The 26,535-nt window shown below is 40.4% G+C and overlaps 3 protein-coding genes and 2 pseudogenes across 4 annotated transcripts; 2 read left to right on the plus strand and 3 right to left on the minus strand.

Annotated features, from left to right (window-relative positions):
* The window catches only part of LOC146489411 (uncharacterized), a 176,940-nt pseudogene that overhangs the window by 113,412 nt on the left and 36,993 nt on the right, over positions 1–26,535 (minus strand).
* On the minus strand, positions 4,576–7,196 carry LOC146489419 (uncharacterized). Its single transcript, XM_085108792.1, has 2 exons — positions 7,065–7,196; positions 4,576–6,613 (listed from the first exon to the last, which is right to left on the minus strand). The coding sequence occupies exon 2, from the start codon at positions 6,044–6,046 to the stop codon at positions 4,811–4,813; it is 1,236 nt and encodes a 411-aa protein (XP_084964918.1). The 5' UTR covers positions 6,047–6,613; positions 7,065–7,196; the 3' UTR covers positions 4,576–4,810.
* LOC146489420 (uncharacterized) lies at positions 11,036–15,183 on the plus strand. Its single transcript, XM_085110048.1, has 10 exons — positions 11,036–11,268; positions 11,380–11,451; positions 11,572–11,643; positions 11,843–11,899; positions 12,070–12,123; positions 12,331–12,387; positions 12,526–12,579; positions 12,668–12,715; positions 13,331–15,025; positions 15,136–15,183. The coding sequence occupies exons 2-10, from the start codon at positions 11,419–11,421 to the stop codon at positions 15,181–15,183; spliced, it is 2,118 nt and encodes a 705-aa protein (XP_084966174.1). The 5' UTR covers positions 11,036–11,268; positions 11,380–11,418.
* On the plus strand, positions 14,337–18,108 carry LOC146489421 (uncharacterized; annotated as a pseudogene). The gene is made up of 2 exons (XR_014864515.1): positions 14,337–17,265; positions 17,359–18,108. The product of XR_014864515.1 is annotated as an uncharacterized LOC146489421 (transcript).
* Positions 20,515–25,193, minus strand: LOC146489422 (uncharacterized protein F54H12.2-like). The gene is made up of 2 exons (XM_085108747.1): positions 24,389–25,193; positions 20,515–22,295 (listed from the first exon to the last, which is right to left on the minus strand). Exons 1-2 carry the CDS (start codon positions 24,829–24,831, stop codon positions 21,080–21,082), a joined length of 1,659 nt encoding a protein of 552 aa, XP_084964873.1. The 5' UTR covers positions 24,832–25,193; the 3' UTR covers positions 20,515–21,079.

The following is a 26,535-nucleotide window of genomic DNA, read 5'->3' on the forward strand; positions in this document are numbered from 1 at the left end:
AGTAACTCACACTGGGTTGCCATTTCTTCGGTAGGGGGTTCCACTTGCATCCTGGGGAGAGAATCAATCTATCAACTACTCAAGTCGTTACGTTTTCGATATTTCAAAGAGATAATTAAGGGATTAGTTTGTAATGGAAGTGTGGTGCTGCGTTGGTGATGCGAAGAAAAAAATGTTTGGGTTAATCGACAGATCCGCTTTCGTGATAAAAAGAAATTTAAAAACGTAAATTTTTCACAACCTCATTTGGCCTTACCAACACTTGTCACAGCTTTAGGCTCCGGAGTAAACTAATTGAGTTCACATTGGATTCCCATGTCTTTGAACCGGGGTTCTATTGCAGGAGCGGGTTGTGGTTGCACTGTGGCATCAGACAATGCCACATCTTCGTTTGTTTCTTTTTCGTGCGGTTCTTCAACGACTGCCTTCACTGGTGCCGGTACAGATGTAGAGCAACTCGCTTGCTCATACTCCTTCAATAACTGATACCAAAAAAGCGAGACAAGTAAAACAAAGTAAAATATTTAAAAAAATTCTTAAAACCAAATTTAATTTTTCAATAAATTTTATTGCCATTTTTTGTATAGCTCTGCTCTTTCGTGACCTTTTACTAGATTTCCCAACCGTCTGTTCTGTTTCCTCGCTTTCCATTGTTCGCTTACGCATTTCTGAAAATGCTTTCTGCTGTGGGGTTTGAGGTTGAATTGTCGGTACAGCACTGGGAATCAAATCCATCGACTTTTTGAAACCCATTTCTCGCATATATGCACCCTCGAAGCAGTCCGATGTGAAATGAGCGCCGCAAATTATTGAATGTTTTGTCGGCTGTACAAAATCGGCTCGCTTGACTTGAACAAATTGAATCCACTGTCACCTTAAATTCAAGTCTCTCGGAAACATATGCGTGGAATGTCCTGTTTTGTTTGAATTGCCACAAAACTGGACGATACAGCGCTTTCCCATTTTGGGATAAGAGAATAAATTAATATATTCGCCGGATTTATGTAGACACGTGCGTATTACAAAAGGTTGGGAGGGGAGAATGTTCACTTCCGGTGGACAGATGTCCACTCATGACGTCACGGAAAAGATGGCGCAATCGAAATGGCGGGCGCTTCCAACTTGCATCGGCCTTTTCCAACTGAAAAACGCACTCGTTTTAAAAAAAGATTTACAGATGCAGCATACTAAAAACGTGTACTTTATGACTATGTGACCAGAAAAAGTCGCATTTTGGAGGTTTACATGCCCTTTAAGCTTATCTCGGGGTTTATCAAATAGCTCTCACGGCGTCATTTCTTTCTTCATGTTAATAACGCCAGTTACTTAGGTCAAGTAAAATTTATGCTTCAGTGAAAATTCACCTTTTTCCAAGATAAACTACAAAATTAAGTCCGAGACTTCAGTTCAGATCAAGACTTGTTGATAACATTTTCGAAAGTAAATCTATTCCGACCCTTAAATTTAATTTCTGTATGCTGGCAGCATACGTAATATACGGCATACAGCACTGTCGTAAAAGATCATCCAACGAGATTGGAAGAAAGTTGGTGTAGGATATTATCATTGGATATAGGACTAAATACAAAATTAATTGTCTTTTAACCAGTAGAATTAGAAACATAGGGGTGGAAATTGATAGCAAACATCAATAATTCAAATTGGATATTATACTTAATTTTAAGGCAATTGGAGAAGTAGTTTGCAAGTAACAAGCACCTCTAAAGAGGACCTTAGGTGTTGCATTTTGAAACTCTTTGTAGTATAAGCTAATGCAACAATACAAACGCGTATAATAAAAGCATGAATAAGAGTAGAAGAGTAGCATAAACTTCAGCTGACATCTCCAGAAACTCAAAAACTCTCGTGAAAATCAAGTTACATGTAGGGTTTTTTAGAACAGATTCTCATTGACAATAAACTGTACCAATATTATTAGTGATTGACGACTAAAAATCAGTAAAGAGAAATTTATAAAGAAATACATGTAACATCACACTATCATTCTATTTATGCAAATATATATTCTTGGGAATTACAAATACAAATTGTTTTAACATCCTTCCAGAAACTTGGCAGGCGTTATGCAAATATAAGCTTATAATTTATATACATTAAAACCATACACATGATAAGAAGTAGTTCCCTACCCTCCAATATTTGCCTTGCTCGTAAGAAAGCACTCGGCACAGGCTTCCCCACGAGCAACCCCAGGATAGGCACATCCCTTGAATATAAAAAAATAGAAAGGAATAAAGTAGAGGAATATACTACTAAAATTAAGAATGGGATGTTAGTGTTCATTAAATTGGGGTTTGAATGGGGACAAACAAAATTTATGCTGGTTACATTGGCAGCTAAACACTGACAGTTCACTACTTTACAACTACATTTCCACTGGAAATGTTCTGCCATTCCATGATCAACTTAAAAAGCTCGCAACTTACTAACTATAAATTTTACTGGTCATTAAAATAACTTGCAAATGTTTGGTATACTTGCTGGTATACTTTGTACGGACAGAATATTGACTGACACCGACCTCAGACTTTTTTTGTTAATTGCACGATAATTTCATTGCTTACTGAACAGAATTGTAAATGTTGCGAAAAATATTACGATAACAACCACAACAGCCTCGATTTAGCTTTAAAAATATGCTCAGATATTTGTCCTTGAACATTATCTGCTCCTCGAAGCTCACAGTTTTCCTCAAGCTTCGCTCTCCAAAAGCTGTTCGTTTCTTGGAACAGATAATGTCTGCAGACAAATATCTGACCTTATTTTATATATTGGACTTGTGTACATTTGTGGAGTATTGCCAAAGAGGACAGCCTCTCCTCGCTGCTTCGAAGAGGGGATTTCAGTCTCTTCATGCCCCTAAAACTGCATTCAGCAGCGCAGGTTGACACAAGTGTCTCGACCATCACTGTTGTGGTGACTGGGTTTTGAACTCTCATATTAAAATGAATAGTGTAATGTTCACACAGTTTTCTTTTCGTAAAATTGCAGCAATAATGAGAGAACACCCTTGCATGTGTATAAGTCGCCTTTCGCCAAAAAATCTATATAAAATCCAAAAAAGTAAATAAATAAAATGGTCAAATAAATAAATAAATAAATAAATAATTTTTTTTAGATTTTCGAGGTACGCATGTGCGTACGCGTGTATATGGTCGCTATGCCCCTGGTCAGTCTTCCCATCATGCCATGCCTCGGCCTTTGCTTATCGTTCATTGACATCATGCATGCGTACTTTATTATCTGGTTTTTGCCAGCGCTTTCTAACAAAATGTGACAATACAAAAATGCGGTTCTAATTCTACGCAACAAAGGGGAGCGGAAATCGGGTTAGCACAAGAAAGGAGTGGGGAGAGCGCGGCTGCACGTTTTGGGTCTGCACGATCCGCCATCTATGGCAGGCGCTAAAGATTAATGAATAGAAATACATGCGGATATGTTTCCTGGATATGTAATGTTAACAGTACAGGCAGTCATTTGGGTTCTACTGATAAAAAAAATTTTAAAAAAAATGGTTTCCCAGTCCCCCCCTCTTTATCCAGAGGGTATTACCCTGTGTCTTAGGTAAAATTTGCAGACACTTTGGTAACGTAATTAGCATGACCAAAAAAAAAAAAACTTGCCGAAAAGGGTAGCACACTAAGACACAGGAGGGTATCATCAAGTAACCAACTCGACTCATTGTTGCCAGGATACTCTTAAATAAACTTTATCGCATTATTGTAAGTCATGACAGCATTACTCATTATAATCAGTTAAATTACACAGACACGGCCAGAAAAAAAGTCCAACAAAACTGAATAGCTATTTTTGGATATCTGACAAAACACATCCTCTAAGCATGCAAAGTGGATTGTAACACATGCAACTGAGGCTTAAAACATAATAGATTTACCATTAAATTTTACTTTATCCTCTCCACATCGGAGACAACACCCATATAGCAAGGGAAACGAGGAACGGGAAGTGAATGGAAAACAATTAGCTGACATTTTTTGGGAAGGAAACAGGTTTCTGGTTATTAGCGATATATAAAAATTTAGGTTTCCCACTTAATTAAACAAGATAACCTTAACTGGTGAAACAAGAAACTACTTTAAATGTCTCTCACAAAGAGAGGAAGTAGTAATCTTCTTAAGTATCAAGTGGTGAATAGAGTTGATAAAATGTAATTAAATGTCAGTTTTCTCGCAAGACATAGCTTAAAAACTATTCAAAAACATATATAACTATACAGTTTCACATTTCATGATGTTTCGACTTTTTGAGCCCATTACCTAGCATTTCATCGATATTGAGAAGCAATTTTGCTACACACAGCTCACCAAAGCAAGGGGCAAAGTAATTTTGTTAATTAACGAGCGTATGATGGTACCGAAAACGATGGCGACTGGTACATTTATCAGTAACTCTTAATGTCAAAAATCCATAAAAACGCTCATAAAAACTCGGAAAAGTTCTACAATATTAGACCTTGCATCCACAACGTTCGCGCCTGTTGGCTGTGTTAAGTTAGCAAGGTATTACGGAATGTACCGCTGCCATCTTTTTCCGTACTGTTGGTTTTAGCTTAGACAGAATTCTGGGAATATTCTCTTGATACTGCCGCTTTTACCTTAACCACTTAGCTGAGTCAATTAATTTTTTGATTCAGAACTGAACTTTTGAATTAAGACCTTGATTTGCTTTCTGAGCGCCACTATGTCTTTCTGTCCATAAACGGGCCTTCATTTATGCCACACCGGCTCCTCAACAGGATAGGTCTTAATGAATTCCTTAAAGTTTTTCATCAAGAAAACACCGCAGTCCGTGTTGTTTGTTTGCTGACAACTGCATATCTGGAATCTCGGAATGTTAATTCCTGCTGCGAAGAGCATTTTGCACACCATTCGTCCTCCAAATAACGTTTCACCATCCGCTCAACGTTCGCATGTGGAACTCGTTTCTCATTCGCAGAGTCCAACACCATGATTGATAAATTTGGAATGACCATCTTAATGATGATCAGAATCCAGTGGTCACTGTGGCAAACTGGGAGGACCACAAAATCTTTTTCAAAGATATTTACACTTTTCGTCCAATTTCTTGTGGTCTTTGGGTTGAAATTCTGCGATAATTTCGAGTAGAAACACGAGTTAAAAACATGCACGTTGTCTCTTTTATCTTCGTCTAAGAACGAGTCAATGGAGTTCAAAATAAAGAAGTCGATCGTGTTATCGTCTATCTTGTTGTCTTCTTCAAGGCGACATAGGGAGCTACTAAAAATCTGGCATTTCCCATGCGATGACGTCAATGAAAACAATTTGATGCTGGGAACAACTGAAATCTCACTTTCTTGGCATTGAACTTTTTTGGTTTCCACAATAAGCGCCTCAAACGATAAATCGGGATCGTGTGACAATGTTGTTTGATTCTCCACAAAGCACCTTTCATGATTAGTAATCTCACTTGAAGACTCAAACTTTAGAACCACAGCTGTTCCCCTTTCATCACTCAAACCCTCTGAATTGCTCGCATGTGAATCTATTAGGTACCAGGCTGGAGACTTATTGATGCAACCAACACAGTAGTCCAAAATTCGAAGCACTATGCCGACTGAATTTTCAGTTTCACATTTCCTGAATGCATCTTCCAATGTCGGAAAATCGTCGAGTTCACCCTTTTCCTTAGTAGTACCGGCCACGACTTCTTTGCTTTCATTGCTAAAAGTACAATTTAGCATTGTGACGCCATTTGGAACCTCGTCAAGGGTCAACTTTTGATCATCGTTCGGATTTTTTCCTAAGTGGCACAACTGATGAAAGTGGAGTTTGTCTCCTAAAAGCAAAATCTCGTCAACATTGCTTGCGTCCCAAGAGTCCACAGTCGTTAAGGTGCTGTACAACAGGGCAGATAATGCGATAGCAGAACACTGCTGTCCCGGATAGTGAAATGAATTGTGAGAGCCCTGGTGAAAAGTTCCCCGACAGATGAGTGTTGGTAACTGGTTTTGCAATTGCGCATCGGTGTGGGAAGTGCTATCCATGTCAGAGTGTTCGTTTCTTGTTGGATAACTCGAACAGACATCGCTGAATTTTAGGAATGCAAGGCTTTGCAGATTTTGATGACAACAGCTTTAGTTTGGGGGTGGTAGGTGAAAACGACGATTTAAATCTACGTTGAAGGCTGCAAGGGATGAGCGACTTCTGCGTCTGCTGTGTAGTACTTGCACTGGTCGACGAAAGTAGATTTGCACTAAGGCGGTTCTTTCTTCCTTTGCGCACCTAGAATAGTCTTCTTCGAGTCTTGTGGGGTACACACGCCTTCCTTGCCTTTCGTGCACGTGGTGTTTCGTTTTCTTGCCATTCACGATCGGTCATTTTTTGCTTGACAATATTTTCCCAAGTGGTATCATTGTAATCAAATCTTGAGTGATCAGCGTCAGACACGATGCAACACAATTTACCAGTGTACTCATATATCACATAGTCCTGACACATGAACGTAGAAAAAAGCTCGTCCATGACCTCTATCCAGCGCTTGTGTGTAGCACTCGACTTCTTCGTGCTAATGCGGTTTGGCCAGCCGCATCCTCGGAAGAAAAACTTCTTTCCTAAACAAAAGAAGCAAAATAAGTTAAGGAAAGGTGAAGAGAGGAGAGGAGAGGAGAGGAGTGTTTTAGATGATCTATCGCTTTGTGAAAATGGAGATCACAAGACTTAACATGATGAACACTTACGTCTAACAATGTATGGTCGAATTCTAACCTTTACAGAAAACAGGAAGGCAAACAACAAAAAATAACAGCAAAAAATACTGTGGCCAAATTGGATGGTACTGGTTTCAAGAAGCAATTACTAAACATAACAAAATTAAGACGTCATCAATCGCGTGTCCATGTGATGTATGCGTATTTTGAACTGTCATTTAAGCAGTTTTTAAATTGGAAGTCTATGAAGTGATTCGTGACACCATAGCAACCTAGGCCTATTACTGTATTAGCCACAAAAATTGGCATCAATAAGGATGAAAGACGTGCTTTTAGAGTACTAATGCGGTCTCACCTTTCTTTGCACATTCTTTGGCATTTCTGAAACACAGTCTCAAGAACAGGAGCTTTTCAGCATAATGATGGGTCAATATCTGGTCCAGTAAAAAAAGAAGAAAGAAAACAAAACAGTACGCATGTTTAGCAAAAAACCGTACTTGCAGTATTTTTTGAAGTTCTAACATGTTTCCAGGTTCACCAAACGAAAAGTTTAGATCGTCCATCAAAAGGATAAATGCACTTCAGAGAAGAATTCCGGAATAACTGATGAAAATAAGTTTGTTGTACTCAGTACAAAAGCATACTCTGGAAATTAACTGAAGTACAAGTGACTATATCTTTGTTAGTGTTTTCTTTTTCGTTGCTCGGCTGACTAAGAGCTATTAACTAATTGTTGCTATTACGTACACAGAGTCGCTTCACCACTGCCATCATGATTAGTCGCTCTGCTAAAAATCTGCTTTTGAAGCATATGCGCCGCCTCGAAACCTTGATTGCTGTAGTGCTGTAACGATCTAAAGTTCCTCATTAACATTGAAGCATGTTCAACGGTTAAATGGCCGTAATCACTGGTACCCATGCCAAGTCCAAGAGCTCCCTGAGACAAAATCCCCATTCCTTACACTGCAAAAAAAAAAATAGAAAAACAATAATAGTCAGTACATACCAAACCAGTGGCCAGTTTCTAAAGCGCGCTCTGATCATTTATTCTACTCTGTGTTTTGTATTCACCACCCACAGTTGTCCTCGATTCTCTGCACTTTTTTTGCTGGCTATACAAAATGATTTAGTGCGCAATAAAACAATACTCTTAAACTAAAAGTCGCCTTCCCGGCTCAACATCAATGGACGATTTTTAACGTTTGAGAACACCCTGCTGTTACTAAGCAAACCAGAAAGGTCTGTTAAGAAAACCACCCTAATTAGTTGGATCGCACAGTACTGAGGCACTCAATGCGCCAAATCGTAAGGACTTATTGGTTTACCAGCCTCCAGGTCGAACACATCGATTTTTTCTTCCATATCGTCATCAAACACTTTTCCCCTCATCGTCTTTGCAATGTCACTTCACTTACAGAACACCTTTAACAGAAATCAATTGACAATACATTAAAGAAGACCAAAGAAGAGCACATCTCCATGAACAGTAACGCAATGAAATACAAAGGTCTTTTCAGTCTGTCAAATCTACGGGGACAATAAACCGCCGGCAAAGCATGCTGGGAGTGAGACTATTTGGTTGATTCAGAAAGCAAAGAGACATTGGAAAATGGAGTCGTCAAAGTTACTTATGTTCTATACAGAAATAAAAATAGCCTATTCACCTATAGTTCATGCTTCTAATGTTGAGATCGGCTGGCCTATGGCTGGGCAACTGTACCATAACGTTATAAGGGAAAGTTAAGTGTGGCAGTACATTATACATAAGAAAACCTTGATCCTTTTTGGTCATTGATGAATAATACAAAGAACCTAACTCATGCGATGATTGACTTTTGTGGCACAATGTGCTAAAGTGACCTGCCCCAAAACACTGCTAACATATGAAGCCAAGAAACTGCTTACAGTTTTGTAGGCGGCTAGCTGATAATCAGCGACAAAGTTTTGGACCTCTTCTAAACGTTTCTGGTCTTTCCAGAGAAAGGACAGCTTAGTAACAACCTCCTCCTGTTTTTTAAACCAGGATTGTAATCTTCTTTCTATCTCCCACTGAAGCAGAACTGAAAGAATAATTGCCTTTCATTCAATAAGAAAGTAGGCTAGCCATCTGTTCTGTTACCAATTAATAAGTAGAGAAGTCACAAAAATCTTTTCTACTCAGTGGAAGTGAGCAAGGAAGCTAATATTATTTCAGAGCACGACAAAAAAGGAAAAATAACAAGTAAAAACAAACAAAAAATAATGACAAAGCTGATTAAGAGTAGTGAGTTTGTACATTTCTAAAACCACAAAAGAGAAAATAATATCTTCATGTTTAAACAAATTCTCCCCACTAGTAGCATAACAAATACCATCACATCTGTATATTGGGGCTTCAAGGGTGAAGTTTAGCCTTAATGCATGCACCATTGCCTCATTTTTCGGTAAGTTTGTTTACCTGTGCTGCTGATGTCAATTGTATCCAAATGTGTTCCCCAATCCCTTCCAAACTTTCCGGAATTCTTCAGCTGGGTATAATGCTATAACAATTTAACAAAATAATCTCAGATTTTAACCCAATAACGGCCAACCGGCCAAAACCGGCCGCGAATCCACGTACGCACGCGAAAGGGTTTCTACCTCCCCTAGAAGGGATAATTTTGTCCTCTAATGTTTTAATTGTCTTTGGAAAATACTGACCAATCAGAATCCACCGACTGCGCATATATTTTTAGGTCTTAGGGGAGTCTAGACACAAAAAGGGTTTTGTCGTCCGAAAAATATCAGATTTCAACCATCATGGCAGGCCACGCGCTTTACGCTTAAATATTCACGACGCCAATTTGGCGTTTTCGGAAGGAAAACACAACTTTTCGAAACGGTAAATCGAAAGAGGAACTTTTAAGGAATACTCGACAGTTTCAACAGCGGAAATCCAAGCATTAACGGCGGAGAAATTATGCTGCGAGGAAAATTTGTAGTTTTACCGAGGCGACGAGCCGGCAGACATCTCAAATCATTGTTTTCGCCATGGACTTTCTTGGTGATGTTCGAGTGTTTCTCGCAATACAACTCACAAAGAATTACAGGTTTGATTGTGAATTTGTACTGAAATACTATTCTAATTCATCGATTCTTCTTATTCCGAACAGTTTTTGCAAAACTTTTGAAAAACGTGCTCCGCACGGGTCGATAAATTCGCTTCAAAATTGACTCGCAACTGCTTCAAATCGCTTGCGAGTCGGTCGCCTCGCGGCAAAAATTATACGCGTTTTCTTCTAAGACCAATACAAAGACTTATTTGAATAAATTTTTCATTTAGGAAACCTTTATTGCCTGTTTTTCTTTTTATTTTCATTGATGAAACGTGATGACTGCCTAATCTTGCGTAAACAAACACGTCTTCTCGAGAGCGGATCAAATTACTGCCATGTGGCGCAAGGATCAAATTTCATCGAAATTTTCGAAATTTTTACCTTCAGGTTTGTTTTTCTAGTAATCTTTAATTCGCAGCTAGGGTATTTTATTCGACAATTAGAAATTCTAGCAATTCAAGACCAAAGAAGGGCTGTTTCTTTGACCCAGTAAGTTGTCTATTTTTACTGCACATTAGGTTAATAATTAACAATTTGCTAATTTGTGAAGTAATTTTATTCGTGGAAAACACGTGGCCGTTATTGGGTTAAGCAATGACTGGTATAACTGCATAATAAAGAACAACAAGAGTACCTTATCACCATAAAATACAACTCTCCAACCTTGAGAAAAATGAGTATAACCGTGTAAAACATTTTTGGCATTTTCAGAGACAGTTTAATGTTAATTACCGTAGAGCCAATGAAGGATAAAATCACTATAACTCACCTATTTCCGCAATATTCACATCTTTGAAAGTAGTATACCTTCAGCAAAGATAAGCCCCGTTAGTGGATCCCCTTGGATCCCCTTGGATCCCCTTAATTAATATTCCTAAGCGTCGAGTCCATGACGTCATCTATTGTTATAACCTAGGGAAAAAATGTCTTCCTGCATACTAATAAGTGTCGAGGTTTACTAATGAGCGTCACTCTTGCACAAAGGAAACAATAGACATGCCCAGGCTTGCCCGCTCTATTCCCACCCTGATTGGATCTTAAGATTTATATTGTCTGTTTTGAATAAAAAGCGGGTAGATTTCGAAAGCGTCATTCCTTCATTCAACTTAAACTCGCTGGGAAAACTTTTTCCGATTTTTAAAACGTTAGTACTGTTGCAAATGGCTTTTTTCACGAACGTTGTTGATCTTCAAGCTGCTTTGAACGCCTGTGTGTCTGTCCAAGACTGGGAGATTTTGACTGAAGCCATCCAAATCCCAGAGAATTTTGTTCCCTTGGCGTTTGCGCAATTGACAGAATTGACAGTCCAGGAACTCGAAGTAAGTTTCATATTGCATTGGTCGTTATTGCCTTCATTGATTCAATCCATCAAAATACTGTTTCTTCTCTGATCTTTGATGTTTCATTTCTTTTTAATAGCTTGGTGAGAAGCGCGAGTCAGATGAGTCGATTCATGCGACCACTTGCGTTCAAAATCGCGTAGCAGTTGATACGGTAAGTTCAACGAGTATTAGTATGTTTAAACTCAGTTTTGTGTTAATACTTTTCACTGACCCTCTCTTACTAATCTTTATAACTTTCTCTTACTCGCCGTAGACCGAATCCAATGAGGAAACTATCAGCGCATTTGACGAAATGTTGGCCGAATATTCTCAGCGCGAAGCACTTGTAAGTATTGTTAAAGCGTTTTGTGCCTTTCAATTGATTTAAAAACCGTTGGATGAAGTTTTGAATGTTCAACAAGCGTTTTAGTTCTCTCTTTAAACACAACTTTATCTTTCAATGCAGGGATCAAGCAGTGACTCGCAGACAGAAACTGGCAACGGGGAGGCTGATTTGGAGGTGGATTTGAGCGATTCGGTAACTAAAGTTTTTTTTTTTTTTACAAACTTTCTAGCACGATAACAGACTGTTTTACGCACCGTTAGTCAGTTAATTATGTGGGTTACTTTGACTTAAATTTGCATGAAGCCCTTGTTAACTTCGTTTACAGACACAATGAAATAAAAGCGATGTGTGAAGAAACTGGGTTGTAATTAAATTATATCTTGCTTTACAGTTTACGGACAGCCAACTCCAAATTGTTGAGGAAACAGAACGCTTGGCACAGGAAAATGTAAGTCGTGTTTAATTTGCTTTATCTTACGAGTAAATTATTGTAGTCTTTTAAAGAACAGTGACTTAAACGCTTCAGGTGTTCTTAACAATAGCTAGTGCGACTCAATTTCTTTGGTGCTATTTGTTTTGCAATTTCGTTAACATCAACTTTTTTTTCTTTCGTCTTAGAGTAATCATAATTCGCAGTTATCACCGGAGACTGTGGATAATTTATTTAACGAGGTAAGTTTTAAGATTTAATCATTATATCGTTTCACGCATCAAACATATTCCAATTTGTTCAACCAGCATATGTCTATTTCTGTACTTATTTAAACAATAGAGCAATCATCTAAGCGTGGAAAACAATTTAATAACCAAAAACCTTATAAGTTTGATTTTGTCAAAAGCTTTTAACATGTTGTAATCGAAATATATTTTACTTTACAGTTTACAGACACTGAACTGCGAGAAATCGAGGACATCGAACGCGAGGCGCTAGAAAATGTAAGTAATTTACTCTGTGTTATAAGTGAATTGTATTGAACTCCTCATTGTGTTTCAAACAATAACGCAAATATGTATACTCATTCTTAAAGTAAGCGTCTATATAATCTTAATTACCTTCGTCGTGTTTTCTTGTAGAATAACCACGATTCCTATTTTCCAGTGGAAATGGAAAGTGATTTACGTGACGAAGTAAGTATTCCGATTTCATTTCCTTCACAATTACAACCATCGTGTGATCTATATTATTCAAAGACTTATGTTCTTTTATTATTTTCAGTGGCTGGGAGAACTGAATCAACTACCGTTTTGTAATCCTTCAGAAACCGTAAGTGATTTGATTTATTGTACGCACTAGCCTTTTGGAGAAAATAAGTTATCAAGTCGCTCGAGTGGTTTTAACAAAAGTTCAATTCTCGTTTCATTGCTGTTGAACTAAATTCTCTTTCGCTTTTGATTGTAAATAGTTAATTTATCAAGTTATCACAAGTTATCTGATCAAAAGCTCAATTCTCGTGTCAATTTCCGTTTACTTAAATGTTTTATAGGAATGTTTACCGGAACTGGTCGCAACGGAGTTGTATTCACGCTTCATAGTCTTGTTCTAAAAGTATTTGTCTTCAATTAGAATCTAGGCACAATTCCTTCTTTTTCATTCACTGATCAAAAGCTGAATTCTTGTTTCATTGTTTTTGATGAATGAATCAAATCTCCTTTATGCTTGACCGAGCAAAGACTGAGCAATTCAAAATTGCGGATGGAGCCTTGAAATCAAAACAGACGCTATTTCTTCGCGGATTTCAAACATAAACATTCGTTTATGTCCTAACTAAATAGTAACTCTATTTAAGAACTATTTTTCGATCGAATAGCATTCAGATAATAACTTATTTATCAATTGTATAGTTAAGCTTTGCTAAGACTAGAAAATAACTAATTGTAGGGTATTCAAACCGGTGATGGACAGCCACCGGCAAAGAAACCCCGCAAGGAACATGGCTGTGAGACTTGTGGCAAGACCTTCACTCGCCCAAAGGATCTGAAGAAACACAAACTAATTCACACTGGTGAGAAGCCCCACGAGTGTCCTCGCTGCTACAAGCGCTTCACCCAGAAGTCGCACCTCAATCGCCACCTGAAAGCCCACGACAAGCGCGCTGCCGAATGCACGTTCACCTGTAACACCTGTAGCGAAACCTTCCACAACCTCGCACCTTACAATGCTCATATTCGCACCGCGCATCAACAACCCACCACCATCGCTACAACCCGTAAACGTTCCGCCGCAACATCTAATGACGCAACTGCTGCGAAAAGATCTAAGAGGTCGGACCAAGCAAGTACAAGTACCGCTTCAGAACCATCAGCCACTCTTCAATCTACTCCTCAACCATCGACTGCAACTGCAGGTTCTAGCTGGGAAGCGGATCCCGTTCTCATCCCTAAAAACCTTGTTCCTAGCAGTGAAGAAAACATTGCTCAGATGTACCGGCAACACTGGCCGCAAATCCGGACCCGATTTAGCCGGCAAAACCGCCTACAAGACTGGTATAATTTCCGTTTAGCCACCATCAGTCCAGCCAGCCTCCGAGAACAGCTGAATAGAATTTTTGCTGATCAGCCTACAGTCTTCAAAGTCAATTTCGCCTTTGGCTTTATCCTCCGAAACACAGAAACTGCGGCTCTCCAATATCACCACCCCTCTGCCAATAACAACCTGGTCTTAGAACAGCCTTTCCTGGTCTCCAGTCAAGATGATTTGAACCGCTTGTATGAACAAGTAAACAACATCGATTTCCTGGAGTGGATACGCCAGCAGAGGCCTAACTCTAAATGGGTTGTGGATCTCGTGACGAATGTTACTTGGTTCGTATGGAAACTCCGTGATCATCCCATCGGTCGTGGCAAGTATCTTCCCGGTTATATCGTGGACAACATCGGAATTATCCCGCTCGATCGCGATATCCGAAGAGGCAAACCCTACGAAGATAATCTGTGTTTCTTCCGCTGCCTGGCGCTCCATAACGGTTGCCACACGAAGAACCTAGAGAGGGACACGAAGCACTATTACCAGCAGTATCGAGACGCTGGTCTATCCAAGAAAAAGTTTCATGGAGTCAAGTTAATCGAGCTGGATGAATTAGAGAAACTGTGCGAAGTTAATATTCAAGTGTACAATCTCGCCCCCACACAGACCCACGGTGAAGAACAGGAAGAAACTGAAGACAAGCCCGACATCACCGCCACATTGGTTCGCCGCTCACATCGCCATTATGAAAGCACGCTTTACTTGAACTTGTACGAGAATCATTTTTCGTACATAAAAGATCTCGCCCGGTACAGTAAATCCTTCTGTTGTTCAAGATGTGGTAAATACTGGAAACGTGCAAGTAATTTAAGGCAACATGAAGCAACGTGTGATGGCAAAGTCCAGCTCAAGTACCCTGGGGGCGCGTACCATGTTCCGAAAACGATCTTTGAAGAATTAGAAGATGAAGGAATTATTGTCCCAGAGGAAGCACGTTATTTTCCGTACCGCGCCACATTTGATTTCGAGTGCTATTTCGACAAAGAGAAAGGGCAAGAATTGAAGAGCACAGAAAAATTAAACTGGCAATCGGCCCATGTCCCGCTCAGTGTGAGTGTCTGCAGTAACGTCCCTGAGTATCAAGAACCGAAATGTTTCGTGACTAGCGGTGATCCAAAAGAGTTTATTACAGAATTTATCGAGTACTTGGTGTCCATCAGCACGAAAAGTTCTTCTCTACTCCGAGAACAGTACGCTCCAGTGTTTGAAGCTCTCGAAACCGCAAGAGGTCCGACCAACAATGAAACTCGCGAAGACCAATTAGCGCAAATGCTAGTGGATATGCAAGACGGAAATCTAGAGGCTGGCAGTTGTGAAAATGAAAGCGAACAAGAAACCGGAGAAGATAGTGAGGATGAAAGTAGAGGGATTGATCTGATGGCGAGCGATGATGAGGAGGATGAGGAAGAGATTGAGGCTGAGAACGAGGAAGATCGCGCCTTCTTAGATGACGAAGTCAATGAGAACGATCCATCTTTTTATAGAAGATTGAACGTGCAGTTGGATACTGGAAGGAGACTAGAACAGAGACAGAGGCGTGATGAAATTGCTGACTGCGAAGATCTGTTGTTTGGAGAGGCACAAACTAGTGACAACAAAGTGCTGAACGAACTAGAAGAGAGACTGAATACATACTTACAAGAATTGCCTGTCCTTGGGTTCAACTCTGGAAAATATGACTTGAATGCCGTCAAAGAATTTCTGTTCCCGTACCTCATTGAGACTCAACCTATCAAGTTCACTGTCAAGAGAAACAGCAATCACATGTGTCTCAAGACAAATTTTCTGAAGCTCCTCGACATTTCCAACTATGTTGCCCCGGGCTTTAGCTATGATCAGTTCCTGAAAGGGTACAAGTGCGAGCAAACTAAAGGTTTCTTCCCGTACGAGTGGGTTGATGGACTGGACAAGCTAGAAGAAACATCACTACCTCCCCACGAAGCTTTCTATTCATCTCTGAAGAACCAAAACGTTACAGAACAAGAATACCAGTACTGTCAGCAAGTATGGGAAGACAATGAAATGGCCACCTTTAAAGATTTCTTGGTCTGGTACAACAATCTGGATGTAGTGCCCTTTATAGAAGCAGTAGAGAAAATGAGTCAGTTCTGGCAAGACAGAAAGATCGATATGTTTAAAGACGGCATTTCTGTTCCTGGCCTTACCTTAAAGTACTTGTTCTCGTTTCTTGATGAGCAAACGTACTTTAGTCTGGTTGATCAAGCCAACAGTGACCTGTATCACTTGATCAAAGACAACAACACCGGAGGCCCTTCAATCATCTTCCATCGCTACCATGAAGCAGGCAAAACAAAGATCAGAGAAGCAGAGAAAGGCCCGGCTGCTAAGCTGTGTGAAAAAATCGTGGGTTACGATGCGAATGCGCTGTACCTTTGGGCTCTGATGCAGAACATGCCAACGGGAAGTTATACCAGACGCATGGCAGAAAATAAGTTTAAACCCAAGGGAAGCATACGAATGGCGATCGAGTGGCTCGAATGGGTAGCTCACAAGGAACAAATTCATATTAGACATCAACTGAATAACACCGAGAAGTGTATCGGCGATCGTAAACTGCCAGTGGATGGTTTCAACCCGCAGACACAAACTGCGTATCAATTCCACGGGTGTTATTGGCACGCCATGACTGTTCGCTTAACCGCGGAAAAGAATTTAACGAAAAACGAAACAAGCCCATGGCTGAACTGTTGGAAGAGACGAAGGCCAACACAGAGTACATTAAGAGTAAAGGCTACCGTGTCGTGGAGATGTGGGAATGTGATTGGCGTCTGCTAAAGAGAACGAACCGTGAACTACAGCGATTCATCGCCACCGAAGTGCGAAGAACTCTCGACAAAGTCAAGATTATGAGCCCGGAACAAATTTTGAGCGAGGTGTGAAATGAGCGTTTGTTTGGGTGCGTGGAAGTGGATATTCGTGTACCGGACCACTTGAAAGAGAAATTCAGCGAGATGTGCCCAATATTTAAGAACACGGAAATCAGTCGCGATGATATTGGAGACTTCATGAAGGTTTACGCAGAGGAACACAACATCATGACCCAACCTCGGCGAAGCTTGATTGGCAGTATGAAAGGTGACAAGATCCTGCTGGCCACACCCCTTCTTAAATGGTATCTGGAACATGGATTGGAAGTAACCAAAGTCTACCAAGTGGTTGAATTCACCCCTGAGCCCTGCTTTAAACCTTTTGGAGACGCTGTTTCAGACGCGAGGAGAGCTGGGGATGCCGATCCTAGGAAGGCCATCATTGCAGATACGATGAAACTAGTAAGTAGCTACGCCTTTCTGGGAACATAAGGGAAGGGAGCAATACACATTTCATGGATAGAAAAACTTACACAGATCTTTTTAATCTCTCAGGTTTGGAATTCAGGCTATGGCAAAACGATTACCAACCAATTGAAGCACAGAAACGTGGAATATTGCTCTGATGCTGAAGCTAGCCGTAAAGTCAACACACCTCTGTTCAGAAAGCTAGAAAACATCACGGAAGATACTTATGAAGTAGAGTCCTGTAAGAAGACAATTAAGTTAAATTTACCTATTCAAGTTGGTTTTTTCGTTTATCAATATGCCAAGTTACGCATGTTACAATTTTATTATGATTTTTTAGACAAGTATCTCGATCGTGCAGATTTTCAAATGTGTGAGATGGACACGGATAGTGCATATATCGCTATCTCGGGGGATAGCGTAGAGTCTTTAGTGAAACCAGAATTAAAGGCTGAATTCGAACAAGATAAGTGCAACTGGTTCCCAAGAACCGACACTGCCGAACATAAGGCCTATGATAAGCGAACTCCAGGTCTTTTTAAAGTAGAGAGGGAGGGGCAAGGAATCGTGGGATTGTGCTCAAAAACTTATTATTGTTTTGGGGCCAAAGATAAGTTTAGTTGTAAGGGTGTCAACAAGAAATGTAACGAGATCAACAAAGAGAAGTATTTGAATGTACTGCTCACCAAACAAAATGGTGGCGGGATGAATCGAGGTTTCAGAGTGGTTAATAATACTATGTATACTTATACTCAAGTTCGAGATGCCTTTTCGTATTTTTACCCGAAACGAAAAGTGTTGGCTGATGGAGTCAGCACCACTCCACTAGACATTTAAAGTTTTCAGTTTTTCTCGCTTGTAAATAGTTTTTCTCGCTTGTAAATAGTTGTAAATAAATTGTATATAGAGTTTCATTTGTTTTAGAATGTAGTTTTGCAAAAGATTGTAATTTATACATAAATAAATCATTGGTTGAATTTAATCATGACTTGGTTTCTGTTTAGCCAAGCGCGCTCGCGAACTCCACGCGCGATCCCACGAGCTCCCTTGGGGAAAACACAAAGCTAAAACGTGGCGTTATTGGCGTCTTTGGCGTTTTTGGCTGTCGTTTCGTGTGAAATTAGCGATAAAATTAGTTTTGCAAACAGTTTTGTGCAGTTGAAATCCAACTTTCAAACCGTGAAGATGGTGCGGAGAAAATGTAAACATTGCCCAATTCTTGGCTGTGGATCTAAATTTTTAGTTCGATTAGCAGATCATTTAACTCGCGTACACGGGTTAACCGAGTTAGAACGCAAGTATTGGCTACAATTTGCGAAACTACAAAACACCAACATGGTTCGCATATATGACAAAGAGACTGAACCTAAAACGATTTTTCTATAAATGAGAGTGCATGCAGTTCAGTTAGTCAGTTGTTATCATGGACCCAAGGTGGAAACATCCCTTCCCCGCTCTTGTTGCAGGACCGACTTGTTGTGGAAAAAGTCAGTTTGTTAAACGTTTACTAGAAGCAGGAGAAGACATGATTGAAGGTGCTCCTGAAAATATCATTTGGTGTTATGCCATTTACCAGCCCGCTTATGATGAAATGCTTAAAACTATTGCAAACATTACGTTCGCGGAAGGCGTTCCAAATGATTTAGACTCGATGATAAACCCTTCCATAAGAAATCTTGTGGTCATTGACGATTTGATGCATGAATTGAGTAACAACCAGAGAATAACCAGTTTGTTTACCAAAGGTTGTCATCATCGAAACCTCAGTGTTATCTTTATTCTGCAAAACATTTTTCAGCGTGAAAAAGAGCTGAGGGATATGAGTTTGAATTGTCATTACTTGGTACTGTTCAAGTCTCCCAGAGATAGCAGTCAGGTCAATCATTTAGCCAAGCAAATGTTTCCCGGCCATGTGAGATACATGCAGGAGGCGTTTCAAGATGCGACGAAACGTCCTTATTGTTATTTGTGTGATCTTAAACCGGAAACACCTAGCGACTTCCGGTTACGTAGCAACATCTTCCCTGGGGAGACGCAATGCGCCTATGTCAGAAAAGTATAAAAAGAGTGAACCATAGAGAAATGAATCAGTTGAGCATGGCCCAGCGACTGAGAAAGAATCACGACTTTTTGAAGCTCCTGGTAAAGTGTACACCCGCTCAACGTAAAGCCATTTTGAAAGTTGCCGACGACGCTTTAGTGAGAACCATTTGTGAGTGTGTTTTAAACGTTCTCAAAGGAACAGTGCCTGTCAGTAAACCAGCCAAGAAAAAGCTCTTAGTCCACAAGAAACCTCTGATTGCTCTCGCTGAAAAAAGTACACCACTCGAAAAGAAAAAGAAACTTTTGGTTCAACACGGGGGAAATTTTTTAAGTGTTTTGTTACCGCCCGTGCTTCGTGTACTGAGTTCAATCCTTACCTAAAATGAATCATACTCGGCGCATGGTTCTCGTTCCTGAGAACACACTGGAACGATTACAACAACGCCATCATATCTTAACACCACCCGTGACACAAACTCTGAAAAACTTGGACAGTGAAATGAGTGATATTTTATCTAGCAAGGAATTAGATAATGAGGCAAAGGCAAAACTATATAATCAAGTGTTGCAGCGTTACCTGACTTATTATGATCAGCGAAAAGATCAACCCCTGCACGTAAAGCTGACAGCCGTCAAACCCACAGAAACACCCAAACCAGAGGAAAGTAAGGAATCTTCAGAGGAATCTGCTCCTGAAAAATCTGTTTCAACCGCCGTGGAGCAAGAAGTGATGAAAAGTGTACCCAAACTTTACAAGAACGGAGCGCGTCAATTGTTGGACAAAATGAAAGAAAATCGAGACGTATTGGACTGGAATGATAAAGGAGAATTGGTGTACGAAAACAAACCGATTCCTGGCTCTCACGTGGTGGATTTGGTCAATGATATGCTGCGTCACCTTAAAGGCTTTGACCCCGTGGGATGGTCGGTGTTTGCGAGGGGACTGGTCGAATGAATGTACCAGAAAATCTAGTGCGTAATCCCCAGAGGCAGAGTGATATTCGAGAGTTTAAAACAAGAGTGAGAAAAGAGACACCTGACAGTCCTTCCCGTTGATTACCTACGCCACCGACTACAAGCTCAGCCCCCGTGAAAAAGCAAAGACGAAGAGTTGAGAGCCCACGCCCTCAGGCTGTGCGCTGGTTACGATTATGTCACGACAAGAGATATTTTTTACTGTTGTAAAACATCTTTATTTTGATCACTCAATAAAATACGTTTAAACTAAATTACATGGTGTGTTTATTGCGTTGTGCTATTGCTCTTTGTTTTTTTACATCAGTGCGATATTTCGGAAGACTTAGAGGGAAATGTTTCTCAATGAACCGTTTTACAAGAAAATCATTTCGACTTTTATTACTAGAAAATCGATGTACAATGGTGCTCATGTTAACTTGTCTAGAGCGAAATAAGGCGAAATATAAACAGTAATGCCCGCAAACCTTCGAGTTTACGCTTTGCAATGTCACAGTATTAAAAATCCAGCTACTAGAATTATTGTTCAAAAAGCTTGTAAATGTTCTTGAATAATTGCTTGGAGGCAATCCGTAAGAATCGAAAAATTCTCCCTCTCGGTCCTTGGTGAAATAAAATGCAAGCCAGTGCGATCCAGGTTTGTCACTGGTATCCACATTAGCGATAAACAGAGCTGGGTAAGACGAAACACTTGTAGGTAGTTTGTCTGAAGGGTAGACTCCTTGAAACACGCCTCTGGTATATCTATCCTTTCTCAAAATGAGCGTCAGCTGAATGGTATCCATGTTAGCTAGTTTGTAAAGTCGTACAGAACGTTTCGGTTTGCGTCAATCTCAATCACGTTTTGAAATTCGGCATAGATGATGAGGTTGACTGTATTGGCGAGTGGTTGAGCGAAGTGAAGTTCTACTCGCAGGTTACCTTGTTTTATAAGCTCAAAATGGTCTCCCGGACAGTGATCTGGGGTCAAATCAAATGCAAATAAGGTGTATCCCTGACCGTAATCGCTTCTTGTCACCTGATTGCCTGTATCCTGGGAAAGCTTTCCAATACCGGAGAAAAGGCTCTGAAAGCCAGCTATGAAATTCTGACCACCAGCCTCGTCAAATTTCAGAAACAGAGGTTTTCTCGGTATCTCTTCACCGTCCACATACACTCCTACTTGGGTTAAGTTGTGGTGCTTGAAGTCAAAGGGATTGGTGCGGTAACTCCCGTTGTAAGCTTCTGTATCCACTAATCCCAGTACTATACGCTTGGGAATTTGCCCCAGAAAGATGTTATCCGGGCTGAAAGTAGGGAAACCTCCGGGAATAGAGAGGACTTTGCAATCGACCCGGCGTATTGGGTACTTGGCAGTCGCTTGTTTCAATGCGACCGCATGCCCTAGACTGATGGCGGGTGCTACTTTCACTTTCCTTACATATAAGATGGCCTGTGTAATAACCACCTTGTGATTAGCTCCACCGGCTGATGAGACTAGGCAGAAAGAATTTTTGGCTCTATTGAGCTTTAGCCTTAGATTAACTCCGTTTAAAATCAAACGATCTTGGAAGAAAATATCGCTGTGGATAGGGCCTATCATATCCACCGTGTTGCTGGTCTTTGTAAATGCATAGCGAGCTTTCAAACCCATGTTAGCATCATCATCATCGGCCACAGGGTTGACGGTATTCATCTTGCCTGGGGTATCTTTGTAAAACAACGACATTGTTAGTTGACTCGATTTTGCATCTTCTCCGTAGTTCAGCAATGTTTCAATCATCGCACGATATGGATAAGTATTAGTCGACGCGGAAATAAGCCGCTCGTTCAAAGAAACATCCACTTGTGAAAACAGGGAATGCAAAAATAGGTTCACAGGTCCCACTTGCTCGTTCGGGTCTAAAGCAGTACCGTTTGCTTTGGTGATCTTAGCCTTCACATACAGTTGTGTTCTTGCTAAATCCAGATATTCTTCTCCGGACCCAGATACATTAAATTCTATAGGACCAGTCTCGGTAATGTTGCTGAGGGGGTGATACTCAATCCATTGCCCCTTGCTAATAGAAGTTTGCGTTGAAGGGATGCTAAGCAAATCCAGTTCTGATTTACTACACTCGTTTGATTCGTGATGAACAAAGGCCATTTTACTTTAAGAGTGAATACTTCTCTTCGGGTTTCTTCTTTTGCTGTGGAGATGTTTTCCGTTTCTTGTCTGGAGGCGAACTGTTTTTTGCCGGTTGCGCTTTCCTTTTTGTACCTTTTCGGCCACTCCCTGATTGCGAGGAATTCTGGGACGTCATGTCACCTAGAGCTTGTTTTGCCCTTTTGCTGACTGCGGTTTTAACATCATCTCCATCCAGAACATCTTGAGCCACTTGGGCTCCAGTTTGTAATGCCTTTGTGCCCAGTAATTTAGCACCTTGTTGTAAATGAGGCATCGCCCAACGAAACAGACCTTTAAATATGGAACCTAAGCCATATCCCTGCTGAAATCGAGCACCGTGAAAAGCTGGTAAATTGCCTCCTTGTTGCTTAGTTTGATTTAAATAGTATTCTTCGTACAACTTGTGATTTGGAGTATAAAGTTTCTTCATCGTGTTTAAAAATTCGCGGGTCTGTTCTGTCGAAAATGAAGTGTAAGCAACACTTTCCCAAGCTCAAATGGCACCGATTCTCCTGTGTCGCGCTTTATATTGACTTTGACCGTTTCAAACTCTCTTCTGCTGACAGGTAAGTAGTGCGGTCGCTCAAACGACTTACTGACGCGTTGACCGTCATCACCTTGCACGGGGACAATTCGAAGCAAAGGTACCAGTGCATCTCCGACGAATTGTGCTTGTACAATGTCACAGTAGACATAAAGATCGTGAAACCCTTGTTCCAAATCGGCTTCTCTCTCGGCGATGGAAGTGCTTGAAATTCGAGTATTGGAAGAAAACCCGAGCATTTGCCCGATGTTAGAAAAATATATTTCGGCGCCGTTTTGTAAGTGAACAGTCACTTTTCGATTCAAAGTATCGAAGGAAAATTGCACATCGTCTTTGAAGCGATCATCCTCACTGACCACTTCGTTCATCTTAGCTATAACATCGGTGATAGACGAGTAATGTCCCGGTGGAACTATCAAAGCTTCCCACATACCGTCTAATTCTTGGTTGCGGAGATAAAATCGATTTCGGAAATCGCCTTGAATGTTATTCCAGCTATGTGGATAATGAATGTCGGTTAACGCCACTTCCCAGTCCCCGGTCAAGCTAATTGTCTGAGGTAAACAAACCCGGTACTCTGTCAAAGTGTTGTTGGGGAATTTATCAAGACTACTATTGCTAGGAAGATGCAAGTAAAACTGTGTTACCTCCATGGTACCTTGTGTTCAAATGAACGTTTTACTCTGGGTATTCTTAATTTATATATAAAAAGAAAAAAATCACGCAACAACCAACTTACATTTTCACTTTTCTTTTATTGAATTTGAAAACAAAGTCTACATTACAATTTCGAGATATCGCTTTCAGCAACCCAGCTGTTAAACTTGTCTGGGTATCCTTTCCATTTCACAAAATATTCTACTACTCCTTTGCGTTTTCGTTTATGCAAAACTTTTTCAACCCGATAAACATCATTCTCCTTGATTACTTTCTGTAATTCCGCTTCGTAAAATGTTCCATCCAAGATTTCACCTGCATCATCTTTCAGTTTATAGACCGGTACTTGACGCGCAAATCGTTTGAACACTGTAAACATTTCTTCCGTGAAATTGGGAAGGTAAGACTTTTCAAAGATCCGCTTAGCCTTACTGATCCTTACGCGATCTCCAACTTGAAATTTATATCGCACACGCTTGTCAACGTCATTGCCATACAGTGTGTTCCACACCTTAGCTTCATTGGCTTTATTCACCTGACTCGGTTTCATTTTAATGCTACCATGGTAAGTGTTATTGTAAGATTTTACCAACTTAGGTAACACATCAATGTAAGTAAGAGTGTTTTTAGCTGTGAAGTACTTGTACATTTTGTTCTTAAATGTACGGTTAAATCTCTCTACCACCGATGCTTTGAGCCCAGAGTTGACAGGAAAAAAGTCAATGTTATTTTCACGTAGGAATTTCTGAAACACGCGATTAAGGAATTCAGTGCCTTGATCCGTTTGAAGCTTGTTAGGTTTACGACCAGACGATAAAATCGTCTGAAAAGCCTTGACTAGTTCTTGCCCTTGCTTCGTCTTTAAAGGCACGACCCAGGCGTTCTTGCTAAAGATGTCTATACACGTCAATAGGTATTTATACCCCTTGTTATAACGACTTAAATTTTGAACATCGACCAGATCTGCTTGAAATTGTGCATCTATGCCAGGAACAATCACTCGACTTCTCTTGTAGTGTCTTCGCGCAGGTTTATGAAGGGTGTAAACGTCTTGCTGACTCAGCCAATCTTGAACTTGTTTCCGAGAAATTTTACTTTTTCCCTTCTCTTTGACCGCTCGGTACACAGCATCTAAGCCACCGAAACTTGCGGGTTGACTTGGGTCGAGATATATGCTGGACAGCGTTTTCTCCATCGCAAAATTCGGAGTTTTGAACAATCACTTGACCCCCGCAACAAGCTAAAACGACACGAATGCGGTTGAAAATGCACTCTAATACCAGAGAGGGTGAAGACGGCCAGCAACCCATTACTAGTGACTACTGCGAAGGTTGAACCGCTAATGACTGTTCCTATAGCGAGGCTCACTTATATAGTTATTCTCTTCTATCTGGATAAGAATGGGAATGAGAAAATCAAACAGTCGTTCCCATTCTTCCTCGGTCAACCCCACTTGCTCCGTAAAACTTAAAAACATAAGCAGCCTTCCCCAATTAACCTCCGAAAAGACTTCTGAATGGAGAGCCTTTAACTTATCAAGCATAGAGCCTGGTAGATTGCAAAATTCTTCTCTAAGTAAAACTATTTCACTTGGAAGAATATTTATATGTTTTACCAATAAACGGTAGCGATAAAATTGGATACGAAGCGAAGAACCCTCTAGAGTCATGTTAACTACAATAGAGTCAAGCACACACTGACTTAAAAGCAATTCATAAACACACTTTATTGTTTTAAACAAACAGCTTGTTTTGCATTTCGTTAATTACAAAATCAATGTTCATTGGTTCTTCTTGTTTTCTGACAATGGTTTCAGGGCATTGTGCTTCAACTTGGCTGTCCATTTCCATACCACTGCAATCTTTCCATTTCAATCCACTGGGACCGTAGTAAACGGCATACAGAATGCGATCTTGAAGCTGTTTCGGTTGAACGATTTCACTGAATCCTTCGAGTTCCAACGAAGTAAGATAGATGCTGGTCCAAGGGAACTTGGGCAGCTCGGTCACGTATGTTTCCCACGACTTTCCCAGCTTAAAACCAAACGCACTGCATACACTCTCGGCGGTTTTTAGGACAAGATTCAGATCAATGTTTTCGACCACATCATCTCGGAAATAAAACCAAGCATCTTCGCTATCCATCATCAGGCAGGAGTGCTGTCTTTGACTTGGGTGGTGAATAGCGCAACCGTTACAGCGATTTATTTTTTCTTCTTGAATCATTGCGTCTAGCATGGCGGCATACGTTAGCTGGAACACATGACCAACAAGACTTGCTATCTTCTGCCTTTGGATTTGTTCCACTTCGTCTACTGTCAGGAGAGGTTTAGGGGTCGATTCGACTTGAACGTTTGGAACCATCCTTGTAGAATATAGCAGCAATAAAATAATCTTTACTCTAGTTGAATGATAACGCTTTCAAATTTTGCGCTGTTTTTATTGACTCTAACAATAGAGTCTTGACTATCCAATCAGGGTGGGTATAGAGCGGGCAAGCCTGGGCATGTCTATTGTTTCCTTTGTGCAAGAGTGATGCTCATTAGTAAACCTCGACACTTATTAGTATGCAGGAAGACATTTTTTCCCTAGGTTATAACAATAGATGACGTCATGGACTCGACGCTTAGGAATATTAATTAAGGGGATCCAAGGGGATCCACTAACGGGGCTTATCTTTGCTGAAGGTATACTACTTTTGAAAGCATTTTTTACCATATTTGATATCCTAGAAGCGCTCAGGCATACAAAGATGCCAGAACTTCAACCTGGATGAACCAGAAAGGATATTACGGCATTTGCCTAGATTTTCATGTACAATTCAAAAAAGTTTTTTGGGAAATTCAAATTTCAGAAGCACTGTAATCAATGCTGCTTATCAAAAAAAAAAAAAAAAAAAA

This window comes from Pavona decussata, unplaced genomic scaffold, assembly GCF_977016875.1.
Source record: "Pavona decussata unplaced genomic scaffold, jaPavDecu1.1 SCAFFOLD_6, whole genome shotgun sequence".
In the NCBI taxonomy this organism is placed as follows: domain Eukaryota; kingdom Metazoa; phylum Cnidaria; class Anthozoa; order Scleractinia; family Agariciidae; genus Pavona; species Pavona decussata.